A 13,765-nucleotide genomic window follows, 5' to 3' on the forward strand; every position below is an offset into this window, starting at 1 on the left:
TTGAATGAGGTATTCAACTCCAGGGATGAATCGAAAAAGAAATCTTTATTGGTTATGCCTCCTATTTTTTATGAAGAGAATAAATCTTTTTATCGAAGGATCAAATAAAAATGGGTCCGGACCTCCTGTGGGAATGATTTGGAAGATCCAAAATAAAAAATAATGGTATTTGCTAGCAACAACATAATGGAAGCAGTCAATCAATATAGATTGATCTGAAATCTGATTCAAATCCAATATAGCATTTATGGGTACATAAGAAATGTATTGAATTGATTCTTTTTAATGAATAGATCTGATCACAACTTCGAATATGGAATTCAAAGGGATCAAATAGGAAATGATACTCTAAATCATAGAACTATAATGAAATATACAATCAACTAACATTTATCAAATTTGAAAAAGAGTATGAAGAAATGGTTCGATCATCTTATTTTTATTTCTCAAACCGAGAGATCCATGAATCAAGATCCTAATGCATATAGATACAAATGGTCCAACGGGAGCAAGAATTCACAGGAACATTTGGAACATTTCATTTATGAGCAGAAGAGCTGTTTTCATTTTCAAGTAGTGTTCGATCGATTAGGTATTAATCAATATTCGATTGATATTGATTTTGATTGGTCTGAGGATATCAACAAAAAATATTTGTCTAAGTTACTTTCTTTCTTTTTGTCCAAGTTACTTCTTTTTTTGTCCAAGTTTCTTCTGTTTTTGTCTAACTCACTTCCTTTTTTCTTTGTGAGTTTTGGGAATATCCCCATTCATAGGTCCGAGATCCACATCTATGAATTGAAAGGTTCGAATGATCAACTCTGCAATTAGTTGTTAGAATCAATAGGTCTTCAAATCGTTCATTTGAAAAAAAAAATTGAAACCCTTTTTATTGGATGATCATGGTACTTCCCAAAAATCAAAATTCTTGATCAATGGAGGAACAATATCACCATTTTTGTCTAATAAGATACCAAAGTGGATGATTGACTCATTCCATACTAGAAATAATCGCAGGAAATCTTTTGATAACATGGATTCCTATTTCTCAATGATATCCCACGATCAAGACAATTGGCTGAATCCCATGAAACCATTTCATAGAAGTTCGTTGATATCTTCTTTTTATAAAGCAAATCGACTTCGATTCTTGAATAATCCACATCACTTCTGCTCCTATTGTAACAAAGGATTCCATTTTTATGTGGAATAGGCTTGTATCAATAATTATGATTTTACGTATGAACAATTCCTCAATATCTTATTCATTCGCAACAAAATATTTTCTTTGTGCGGCACTTAAAAAAAAAAAAAGAGCTTTTTTGGAGAGAGATGCTATTTCACCAATTACAAGTGTCTAACATATTCATACCAAACGATTTTCCACAAAATGGTGACGAAGGGGATAACTTGTACAAATCTTTACATTTTCCAATTCGATCCGATCCATTCGTTCATAGAGCTATTTACTCGATCGCAGACATTTCTAGAACACTTCTAACAAAGGGATAGATAGTCAATTTTTAAAGAACTTATTGTCAACCTCTTTCAGATATGAATCTCTCTGATGCATAAGGGAAGAACTTGCATCAGTATCTCAATTTCAATTCAAACATGGGTTTGATTCACACTCTATGTTCTAAGAAATATTTACGATTCGAAAAGAGAAAAAAACGGGGTCTTTGTCCAAAGAAACGTCTTGAGAAAGGGTGGATGTATAGAACCTTTCAACGAGATATTGCTTTTTCAACTCTCTAAAAATGGAATATATTCCAAACATATATGCCATGGTTCTTTACTTCGACATGATACAAATACGTAAATTTGATATTTTTAGATACTTTTTCAGACCTATTACTGATACTAAGTAGTAGCCAAAAATTTGTATCCATTTTTCATGATATTATGCATGGATCAGATATATCATGGCGAATTCTTCAGAAAAAATTGTGTCTTCCACAATGGAATCTAATAAGTGATATTTCGAGTAAGTGTTTACATAATCTTCTTCTGTCCGAATAAATGATTCATCGAAATAATGAGTCATTATTGATATCGACACGTCTGAGATCGCCAAATGTTCGGGAGTTCCTCTATTCAATCCATTTCCTTCTTCTTATTGCTGGATATGTCGTTCGTACACATCTTATCTTTGTTTCTTGAGCCTATAGTGAGTTACAGACAGAGTTCGAAAGGGTCAAATCTTTGATGATTCCATCATACATGATTAAGTTGCGAAAACTTTTGGATATGTATCCTACATCTGAACTGAATTCTTTCTGGTTAAATAATCTCTTTCTAGTTACTCGGGAACAATTAGGAGATTCTTAAAAGAAATACAGGCTTCTGGCGGCAACATGCTGTGGGGTGGTGGTCCCGCTTATGGGGTCAAATCAATACATTCTAAGAAGAAATATTTGAATATCAATTTCATCAATTTCATAAGCATCATACCAAATCCCATCAATCGAATCACTTTTTCGAGAAATACGAGACATCTAAGTCATACAAGTAAAGAGATCCAATGAAATTGATGCTAAGTTATAAATTGTGATCATTCTTTTTTTTTTTTTTTTTTTATATATATATATATATAAATTGTGATTATTCCCTAAAGTGTGGAGGACTTGATGCTAAGTTACACAATCGGTGGATTTGTCATAATAATTTGTACTGCACTCATTATCTACAATTTGAACCCTACTTATAAGTAGAGATGAACACAATTAAATCGAAGTACTTTAAGTGGCTCTACTAACACCTTAGAAATCTTCTTTGTTTTGATTGCTTCAGTCATTTTCCCTAAACGTTGTCTTCCTCTTTCAACTCCAAACACTCATCATCTTTGATTTTCTTCATTTACTCCTCATTCTCACATACCATCCCTTCCACAACCTTTGCCCAAAGCTAGAAGGGACTCACCTGTTTTGGCTATCAGATCTAAACCCTCCCTTAATAGCTCCATTCTTGATATAATTAAAAGCATACTACAAAGTAGCACACAAATGTTCTATTGATTTTCCTTATTAACACTAAGATTTGTCAATTGTAGCATATGAAAATAAGGGTCTTTCCCGCAGAAGATTGTTTTATCTAACTACTTAAAATGTCACAAAAACTGGGTTGTTGTCCCTACTAACCAGCCACCGAAAAATAATTAGTAGACTAACTTACACTTATCTAAAGTCTACGGAATTTTATATGCAGATACTAGACACACAGAGCTACACTTACACAAATTTTTGGGATTTTTGGAGTTGATTTGCTGTTTAAATTAAATCCAAAAAAACAGGACAAAAAGTAGTTTGCAAATTAAGAAAAATGAGTTAGGGGAATTGCTATCCACCACCAAATAATCATGCAAAAATGTTATGTTTCATTCAAATTCCTTCTATTTCCAAATGAAGATGCTCAAGTTGGCTCAATGTTAGAACTCAACCTATTACTCTTTCTTATGTAGTATGTTAAGAGAATGGCGTTTTCAACTTAACTTAGTCCTTAACATGCAATCTAGAATGGTGTGTTCATAGATTTAACAAGTAGAAATCATTAAGAATGAAAAGAGTTTGAGTCATCACAAGGCATCGTAAGTACTAGCGTTGTCTTACTTATCCTAGAAATTGGTTCACATGTTAATCGCAATTAACAAGTACTACCCTAGAACATATGTAGGTCCTCATTTGATAAGGGCAGACACACACATATTCATAGCATTAGAATCCTAGATATGCTTACTAAGTATGCATCCGTAGAAAACACATAAAGAATTCATCAATGAGACAAATAATGAACCAATTTTCATCCATTCATAAAAGTAATTCAAACGAAATGTTATAACAAACTTGCAATCATATTTGGGGCTTCAAAACAGTCCCTAACTACTAAAAATTTGGTTACACAATCCTTAAGTTAAAACAAAAGATAGACATGAGTTTGAGAAAATAGAACCGAAAGAAATCGACTAAGGCTTCCCCCCTTTCCTCCCTTCCCCAAAGCTGCTTTTAAACCAATTCTTTTTGTATCATTTTCTTCTCCTTAACTCACCCACTAATAGTCATTTAGTGATGACAATAAGTGAGAGGAAATGCTAAAACAAATGTAACTTTTTGGGCAGCCTTTATGCCCATTACTCTCACTTAATTTTCCATTTCCTCTTATATTTGAATAGGTGTTAGCTGGCTTGTTCTTGGCTGCATCAGTTTTGGCTGTTAGTTTTATTGGATCTATTGCTTTCAATGCTTTCTTGCCAGTTACAAACTGCTCAGCCTCTTGGGAACCTTTTAGTATTAAAACAGCCATAACTTCTTCTAGAAAAATGATATTAACAATCCGCGAAATGCTCCAGAAAATATACATCCGTAGCTTTCCAAGCATGTAAGGTTATTCTCTAATTCATTCTGAGCTGTCCGCAACTTGCTTCCAAAGTCAGCTGACTTGCACAGGCAGTTTTGACGAATTTGTTACTTAAAATTCCACTTGTGCTATTTTTCTTTTCTTTGCTTGATAAATCCTACAAACAAAAAAACAAAGTAAATAGCTCAAAAATATAAGGAACTAACTAAGAAAAGACAAGTGAATTTGATATAAAATATATATAAATATAAGCTTATCAACTCCCGACTGGCATGCCAGAAAATTCGGGTCAAGCGTGTTGCGGCCTAGCCCAAAGTGAATGTGTTTTAGATGCCCCATTAGCCCCATCCCCTCCCTTTTTGTTTTGGTTTTTAGCTCTACTTGTTGGGGCTAGTGTTGGTGGTTCTAATCTGGTGACTCCTATCCAATGTGGCGGTTTTGGTGGCGAAATTTGGTTGGGGAGATCTCTTTATTGTGGGTTGAAAAATTTTATGATCTGATACCTTCGCTGAATTCAATGCGAAGTTGGTTTTCTTGGGACAGCTACCCTTGTGGCAGTTGGCATGGTGGTTGTGTTGACAATATAGTCGTATTTCTGCCTGTGCAAGATAAGATGTTAGTTTTTTTTATTTTTATTTTTTATTTTTTTTTATTTTTTATTTTTTATTGTTCTCCCCTTTTTTGTTTGGGCTTTGGCTACCCCCAATTGTATTAGGGTTACCTATTGTCGTTTGTAACAACCCGTCCTAGGATTTACTGAACAAAAAAGGTATGTTTGTATTTTCACTAAGTTTTGGGATATTAAAATTGGTTTTTGGGTCTTAAATGGTGCGCCCAAGAGGCCTACCCCTGATTTGTTCGTCCCCGGTCCCCTCACCCTGAGATCTCTCTCGTCTTTTCTCTTCTTTCTCCGAGTTCTCTCTTTCAACTCTCACCTTCGTTCTCTCATCTCTCTCTCGAACAACATACAAATGCACGCAGAGCACCCATCATTCGCGGCCCCGACGAACTCATCACCCTCGAGACTCCCTCGTTAGGATCTCCAAATCGTTGAAGTCACACACTCTCTCTCTCATTCTCACCTATGTTCTCCCTTCCTGCACACCCTCATCTCCCTCATCATCAACCATCGCAACAACAACAAAACACCATCACCATCACCATCACCCCTACAAACTAGGATTCAAAGAAAGAACACCACAAAGCCTTCTCTTCCTTTCGGTCGATACTGTTCATCATATTTTCCATCGTGTTTCGTATTTTTCCGACGTTAGTAAGCTTCTAAAAACCCTTGGGGTGTGTTTTAGGGTTAGATCGAAGCTTGTTGTAAGTTGTGTATACGTTTGAATCGCAGAAATAGCTTGGAGTAGCGTTTCTAAATTTTTTTACGAGCACCGTCCTTTTCGAGGAAATTTTCAGCCAAACCACTGCAAGTTGGTTGGTGTGCAAGGTATCAATCTCTTCGTCTCGCTGAGTACTACAACTTTCATTTTTGTTTCACTCGATTTCTTTGAGTAACGATTAAGTTATGAGCCTTGGAAAATCAACCCAGAAACCGGCCAAAGGGTGGCCTGAAAACCACCCTTAACCCAGGCCTTTGGGCCGAGTTACACAACCATTTTACCCAAGCCCTTGGGCCAAGCATTTAGGGCCGAACCCAAGCCTTAGGCCCAGCCCAGGTTCCAAACCCATGAGAACCCAAGTCCCTTTTAAACCAAAACCTTGGGCCTTTGTGACCCAAGCCCAATCCCTTTTAAAACCCAAACTCATCAGAACCCAAACCCAAGTCCAAACCCTTTAACCCTACCCGATCCAACCCAATACCCTTGACCCGGATCTGTTGACTTTGACCTGGTCTGACCATTGACCTATCAACGGTCAGCGTTGACCTTAACCGGTCAACGTTGACCTTAACCGTTGACTTTTTGAGTTTTCATGCGGGACCCCTCCTAGGCTAATTTCGATGTCCTGAAACCTTTTCCAATGTCCTTTTTCCTAAGGTAAATCGTTTGAGTAGAGTTTGACTAAATGTACCATTTATGTGCTTAGGGGCAATTAATTATGACGTTTTCATCTTCGCTAGTTGCGTGGCTCTTCGGTAGCTAAGTACTGTGAGTGGACCCCCTCTAAAAATGCATGTTTTGATAGTAGAAATGCATACATGAAAAGCGTGATTTGATGACTATGTTTTATGAAACATTTTGTGAGATAACATGTTTACTAAAGCTATTTAGAATTATTACTATTTTTCCTATAACCCGTATTCTAATAGAATATCTGATGGATGACGATATGATATTTAGAACATGTTTAGAAAACCTCTTTATAGTAGTGATGATTGATGACTTTATACTATGAAGTTGCTTTTCAATATATGTATGTTCAATGATTTTGTACTTACCTAGTGGTCCTTATTCTGCTATGGGACGTAGGGATAGATTCTGGTCCGTCCCAGGCGACAGTTTGGTGTTGGCATAGGGCCTGGAGTGTGTTTCCTCTGGCTATTAGCACAGGGACGGGGAGCCTGCATGGGGCCTGAAGTGTATTTTCCTCTGACTGTCTGCTCAGAAACGGGGATTTGGGCTCAGAAACGGGGATTTGGGCTCAGAAACGGGGATTTGGGTAAAGCACACTTTGTTTTGGGCATTGAAATTGTGAGGAATATGTCAAGGAGAACCATTGGTCTTTCTTAAAAGAACTATATTGACAAAGTTCTTAAAAGAGTCAACATGGCAAATTGCAGCAATGGTAATGTACCTATAGGCAAAGGAGATAAACTTTCCTTGGCTCAGTGTCCAGTTACAAACCTTGAGATTGAAGACATGAAAAGTAAGCCTTATGCTTCATTAGTGGGAAGTGTGATGTATGCACAAGTATGCACTAGACTAGAAAAGTAAGCCTTATGCTTCATTAGTGAGTGTCTTAGGGATATTTCAATCGAATCCTGGTGTGGCACATTGGAATGCAGGAAAAAAAGTTCTAAGGTATTTGAAGAAAACTCAAGATTATGTTTTGGGGTTTCATAGAGTAGAAAATCTGGAAGTGGTATGCTACATTGATGCCGACTTAGGTGGTTGTGTGGATGATAGGATGTCAACAAGTGGATATATTTTTATGATGTGTGGAGGAGCAGTCTTATGGAGGAGTACGAAGCAAACTACAAGGGCTATGTTTACATTGGTTGTTTCGAGGCAATGAAGCAAAGTAATTGGCTAAGAAACTTAATTCGTGAAATGGAGGTTGTAAGGAGCATTGAAAAGCCTTTGAAGATCTATTGTGACAATGCTGCAACTGTTTTCTTTGCTAAAAACAATAGAAGATCAGAGGCATCAAGGCTCATGGACATCAAATATTTGAAAGTTCAAGACAAGGTTAGGGAGAAAGTAATCGAGATAGAACAGGACGTTCAACATGATTGCAGACCCATTGACAAAGGCCTTACATGTGACAGCTTTCCAACAACATGTAACTAATATGGGTTTGCAAGGATGTCTTGATAATGTTTGAATGTGGGAGTAAGGTATGATAACTTTATTTATATTGATGATTTGATGTTTATAAAGCTATGTTGTTTGGTATAGCTTCAGATAGCATTTCTTATATGTAATTTGCATTTTTGGTTATTTCATGTGCTTCATGGAATGTTACGTAATGCAGAAATAACGAAGGATACATAAAGGTATCGAGAGGACCAATAGAATGTGGGAGGAATACTGGTACCATTTAGCTCTACTGAAGCTCTCCAATTTACGATGCTTTCGCTTGGTTTGATCAGTTTGTAATTCTGGGTACTCATATGATGTATTATGTATGAAGTTTTCTTGAGTTCAACTGATGAGTTATTGTGGATGATTGTAAAAGTCATTATGATTAATAAAAGTTAGTGATCACCTTCGTTTGCTTGAACATATATGTTGTGTATGGTTTAATTATACTCATGTGGGAGAATGTTAGAATTTTTCCATGATGTGAGTAATAATAAAACCATAGTTTAGAGTATGTCAAGAAAACAAATGGACTTATATTAATATTGGACTTGTGGTAATTTAATTATGATAAATTACGGAGGAGGGAAACAATAGAACTCACTTTTGAATTAAAGTTGGTTTCAAACTCTAAAAACTGACATGTAACTGTTGCCCCGATAGGAGGGGCGGCTATCATTTTAGACAATAAATATAGCTTGGTCCCTCTTCTCAGATTACCATGTTCATATAGTACTAGTCCTATTGAAAGTGAGAACTATTACGAATCTAAGAGAAGAGACGAACCTTGCTGCTAGTTTTCATGACGAATCCTGCAAGTAAGCTCATTGTCTTGTACACTTCAATGGAATACTTTTACTGAGTGATGATTTCATGTTGATGTAGTTTATGGTTTGGTTGATGATGTTGATAAACAATGAATGTTTACATTCTAGGCTGCCATCAACACGGAGGATAGACTCCGGTGGCAAGTGATTATGGATTCTCACCTCGACGGAAAGTTCAACACAGAACAGCTGGCGAATGTAGCTGATCTCGCTTACAAATGTGTGAGTAGTGTGTCCAGAAACCGGCCGTCAGTGAGGGGCATTGTACAGACCTTATCGTGGATTTTGAAGATGAGGCATCACAAGAGGAACTGCACGTACTGCTCAACTCCTGCAGCTGAAGAAACTTTCTTTGAAATCAATCTGCTGGAGAACAAAGATGCTTTGATTGAACGCTGAAGGCGGACAAAGAGGTCACCAAACTTAAAAGCTCAGTGTCTTGTACTTGTACATTAAACTTGTTCATGCTTATTCATCTTTTAATTGTAACCTTTTCGGTTTTGATTCGTTAATTGTGCTTAAACGATCAGCCGTTTTCCTAAAAGGACTTATCGTGTAGAAACGGCATCCTACATGTTAGGACTATGAACATGCCTTCACACAAAACACCGCCATTCCTGTGGTTCAACAAAAAAGCAAGCCTCTAATTCTCATCAGAAAGCAACACGCCGCTGTTGCTTTTTCTTCGCTGCTCGATTTTATTACCATTTGCCTAACTCAGCAAATTACGATGCTTTTTAACAAGAAAATTTATGGTAAGCCAGACGATAGAGAGATAGCTAGCTCGATACACGCTGATCGATTACACACATTTTGTGATCCATATAACATGAGGATCACAAGCTAGTGAGACTTGGTTTTTCTAGTTCTGTAGCAGCCCCTTTGCCTTGAAGTACTCCACAGTTTGGTCATATATTTCTTCGATGCCATACTTAAAATCGAACCCCTCCTTGATAAGCTTCTCTGAAGAGATGATCAGTTTGGCCTTGGACGGAAAATCTCCAAACCTGCAATTACAACGGAGAATGAAAAAACCATCCGAAATTGTACAATAGCTGGTTGAGCTCGAGTTCAAATCTAAACCCTTTGAATTTTACTTCAACAATCAATGCAACTTGCCAACTTTTAAGTTCCAAAACTTAATCAGAATTTTCTTGGTAGAAACATTTGAGGGTGACTATAAAAAGCGAATGCAATGTCGAAGTACTAGAACTTAAAACTATAGAACGAAAAAACACCCGGTGTACATAAATCTAAACATACAAATCATCATCAAAAACAGGAATTTATAAATCTAAGTTTTCGAATACTAGGATTACGGGCTTACTCGGTGGGGACTTTGTACTGGGGATATCTTTTGTTGAGGAACTTAGCAAGCTCAGGAACGCCGGTGTTGGCTGCACAGCAAATGTACCGACCAGATGCAGATTCTTTCTCAGCCAAAAATATATGAGCCCGGCAGACGTCCTCCACATGTGTAATGGATATCGAACCTGATAGCATTTGCATACCTTTCAGGGCCATATTTATGAGGAAATCATCTCCTGTAAAACATTAAAAGAAATCATCAGAACACCATGCTTATCGGAGATATAGTGCAAAGTAGTTCATTGTTCTAGCTTCTGGTTTCAAACCTGTGATTAAAGCCATGGCAAGGCCGATACTGCTGGGAACGTCTGGAGTGAGAGAAGGACCAGCCATAAGAGAAGGGATCACAGTGATTAGATCAATGTTGTTTTCTTCGGCAAATTTCCAAGCGGTCTTCTCAGCTAGTGTCTTGGAGGCAGGGTACCCCTGCAAATTTGAGAAAACGTTCTTGTTTGATCAATTTATTCAGCGAATTTCTAGACACTAGACCTATTTAAAGACGAAGGATTTGGTGACATACCCAAGTGGGTGGCTTTACATTAGTCAAGAACTCCAAATCACTCCAATCCTTTTCATCCACAACCAAACCTGTTCCGTCAAGTGTATTGATCGAAACTGTAGCAGCTGATGATGTCAAAACAACGCGCCTAACTGTTTTGGCTTTCACACACGACTTCAGAACATTTAGTACCCCTTGGATTGCTGGTTTGATCATATCATTCTGTTAATTGACAATGTTAGTATTACCACTGTCCTCAACTATACAGAATGCAACATTTCATCAAGAAATTCTCACAAAATCCAGGACCTCTGGGTCCTGTGAGGCAAAGTTGACAGGGGTTGCAACATGGAAAACAAGATCACAGCCTGCTATTGGGGCATCGAAGCTCCCTTCATCAGTTAGATCTCCTGCTAAAATCTCTAGCTCACCCAACTCTTGTAGTGCTGTGAGGTGGGAGACCTTCTTGTGGTTGTCTGCACCCAAATGTATCAAAAATTGAAAACCAATTCATGCCAGCACAGTAAAACAAGAATTTAACTGATAAGTTTTCTCAAAATTTACTGATAACCTACAAAATTACGAAGGCCTCTTTGTATTCCAACAGTAAATTCAGATGAGTAATTAAATCATATTATGAACTTTTACCTTGTCTTGTCACTAACACCTCTAGCTTAATCGTCATATTGGATTTACTCATCACATGCCAAGTACAACGTTTTGAAGTTTCAATTTTTTCTACTAGAGACGCGAAAAATGACAAACTTTTCAGTGCAATGGTCCTATATAAGGTAGATGGAAACAGAGTAGGATTCTCTTTCCTTTGAATTCCCTTCCCCTCTGGTCCCCTTCTATTTGAGCTGTCACGAAAGTGAGAGAGGAGAGGAAGGAAGGGGAGCAGTGGCGGAGCCAGGATTTCATGTATGGGAGGGCATCTCACAAACATAGGTAATTTGAACTTAGAGCATGAGAGACTGGTCCCTTCGCGTTTGTTACTACTACTAACTAGCTTTAATGAACAAACTAATTTGACTTGACATCGACTATGTAGTATAAGAATAATATTTAGTACAGCGAGGGAGTTAGTCCCTGCATGTCCCCTTTAATCTCATTTAATTTAGTCCCTCTACTTAACACGCACAAGATTATATTAGTATGTAGTCTAGCCCAATGACAGTTAGTGAGGCCAAACAATCGCATTTTTAGTGGTTCTGCCATTGAAGAAAAGGTAATTTGGAAGAAAGATAATCCTAGTACGACAAAAACAGCCTTGTCAGGAGGACTGAAAGTGAGGCCAAAGCATCAGTACTGACAATACATGTACTTTGTCTTCGTTCTTTGGTTATGAACATGGTTTTTTACTGGGCATAAATAGCAGTTGACAGAAAAGAAAAAACAAAAATTTGAAACTTCAAAAGAAATTGCATACGAGTTAGTCAAGATATTCACCAGCGTTTTTAATGTCGTTATGTATTAGAGTAGTCTAGAATATCGTCTGGTTGAAAAAAAAATAGATAAATTAAATAAATTGGGAAAAAAAGGAGAAGAGGGAGTCTGACCAGCGTCTCTGACGGTGGTTCTGACGGCGTAGCCCTTCTGGAGCAGCAGCTTGACCAGCAGAGACGCCACGAAACCGGTTCCGCCTACGACGCAAGCCGTCTTCTTTGAGATGGGTTGTTGGGTGGCCATGGCTTCCTCTTCCTCTGTCAGATTTTCAGCTGAAAAGGTCGGTGGGAATTATGGGAGTGGTGTTTTGTGTAACGGGGGATTTACTGGTTAAATAGACCGAGTAGGCACAGTCGCTGTTGGCAGAAGTTTCATCCAATCGAATCGGAAGAGGAAGAAGGTGAGCACGTGAGGATCTAAGAAGCCACCAACTCACTATGCAATTTCAGTCATTCCGTTGTGATCATTCCCCCAGGTGTAAAGGAGTTTTTCGACAAAACACCAAAAACAAACTTTCCTGCTATAATATATCTGTCGACCCAAAACAAATAACAAAACAAAATGGAAGCGGGACTTCAAAATAATCATTCTACACTTGACATTGGCAATGGTTAGAAAATTTGTCATTCAACTGACAAAAACCTTATCTGTGACCTTTGTGGAGCGTCGATAATAGTTCACAATATATATAGAGTTAGTTTGAAAATGCTTTTAAAATAACCGAAAGTATTTCTAATGAAATATAGCATTTCAATTGTTTTTTAATGATTTACTTGAGTTTTTACTAATAATTATTTTGAAAGACAATTTTCACTTAAAAAAAATTTCAATTATTTTAAAAACACTTTAAAACGAAGACGTACCTCCCAATTATAAAGTATTCTTACCCTTGATTCTTATGCTAAAACCGTTTTCATCTTCTTTTTTTGAGTTATATTTATTATGACTTGCCTGACAGACATTTCAACTTTTAGTTTGATTTATTAACGTCCGTTTCATAGATATTTCGTTTTTTCAGATTCTATATTGATTTCATGCTGGAAATTGAGAGGAAACACATTAACGAAGAAATGCAGATGAAGATGCGACAAATATAACAAGAAATGTATACAAAGTGATAAACTGAACCCTTATTCAAACGTGGAGGGAAGTTTAGTGACTTATTTTGGAGCCTAAATAAAGTTGTTACTTGTTTTGAAGCCCAAATAAAGAATCCAAAGCGAATCTTGCTGATTAGAAGACCAAGAGCAGAATAGGAAAGCAATTGGAATATCTAGCCTGATTTGAAGGAGTCAAATAAGGAAAAACGTTCAAAACCTTGGCTTAATGGTTGGGATCAACTTGCAATCAGCTGCAACCCTATTTAGCTTATAAATACTAGGGTTTTAGATCACTTTTATACAAGCCCCCTTTGGGGTCACCTAGAGCTCTCTCTCTCTTCTCTTTCTTTGGCTTTTCTTTCATAAACAAAATCCTATTTCCCTTCACCATCCGTTGCCACCGAAGAAACCATGCAGCCGCTCTGTTATTGAAGAAGTTCAACATCAGAATTGCTTCAAAACGGTTTCTTCTATGAACTTGAATTTCACTCATGTTGTTCTTGATATTTATATATTTTGTAATCATGTTGTGTAATTAAGTTTATAGCTGAGGAAGTCAATGTAGCTTTGCAAACATACTCTAGCATTCAAATTACCAAAATATATATATATATATATATATATTTTACCGCGAATAATTTTTACACATTCTACTCTCCCTCCAACTACTTTTCCTCGTCTTTATTT

At 37.1% G+C, this 13,765-nt stretch overlaps 1 protein-coding gene across 1 annotated transcript; it reads right to left on the reverse strand.

The window, feature by feature from the left end:
- Nucleotides 1-9,312: 9,312 nt before the first annotated feature.
- Nucleotides 9,313-12,283, reverse strand: LOC103937289 (anthocyanidin reductase ((2S)-flavan-3-ol-forming)-like). The gene is made up of 6 exons (XM_048590918.1): nt 12,092-12,283; nt 10,842-11,008; nt 10,554-10,754; nt 10,300-10,459; nt 9,993-10,209; nt 9,313-9,672 (listed from the first exon to the last, which is right to left on the reverse strand). The coding sequence occupies exons 1-6, from the start codon at nt 12,219-12,221 to the stop codon at nt 9,528-9,530; spliced, it is 1,020 nt and encodes a 339-aa protein (XP_048446875.1). The 5' UTR covers nt 12,222-12,283; the 3' UTR covers nt 9,313-9,527.
- Nucleotides 12,284-13,765: the final 1,482 nt, after the last annotated feature.

The sequence above is a fragment of a genome, unplaced genomic scaffold (genome assembly GCF_019419815.1).
Source record: "Pyrus x bretschneideri cultivar Hongxiangsu unplaced genomic scaffold, Pyrus_bretschneideri_v1 Contig33, whole genome shotgun sequence".
NCBI lineage: Eukaryota > Viridiplantae > Streptophyta > Magnoliopsida > Rosales > Rosaceae > Pyrus > Pyrus x bretschneideri.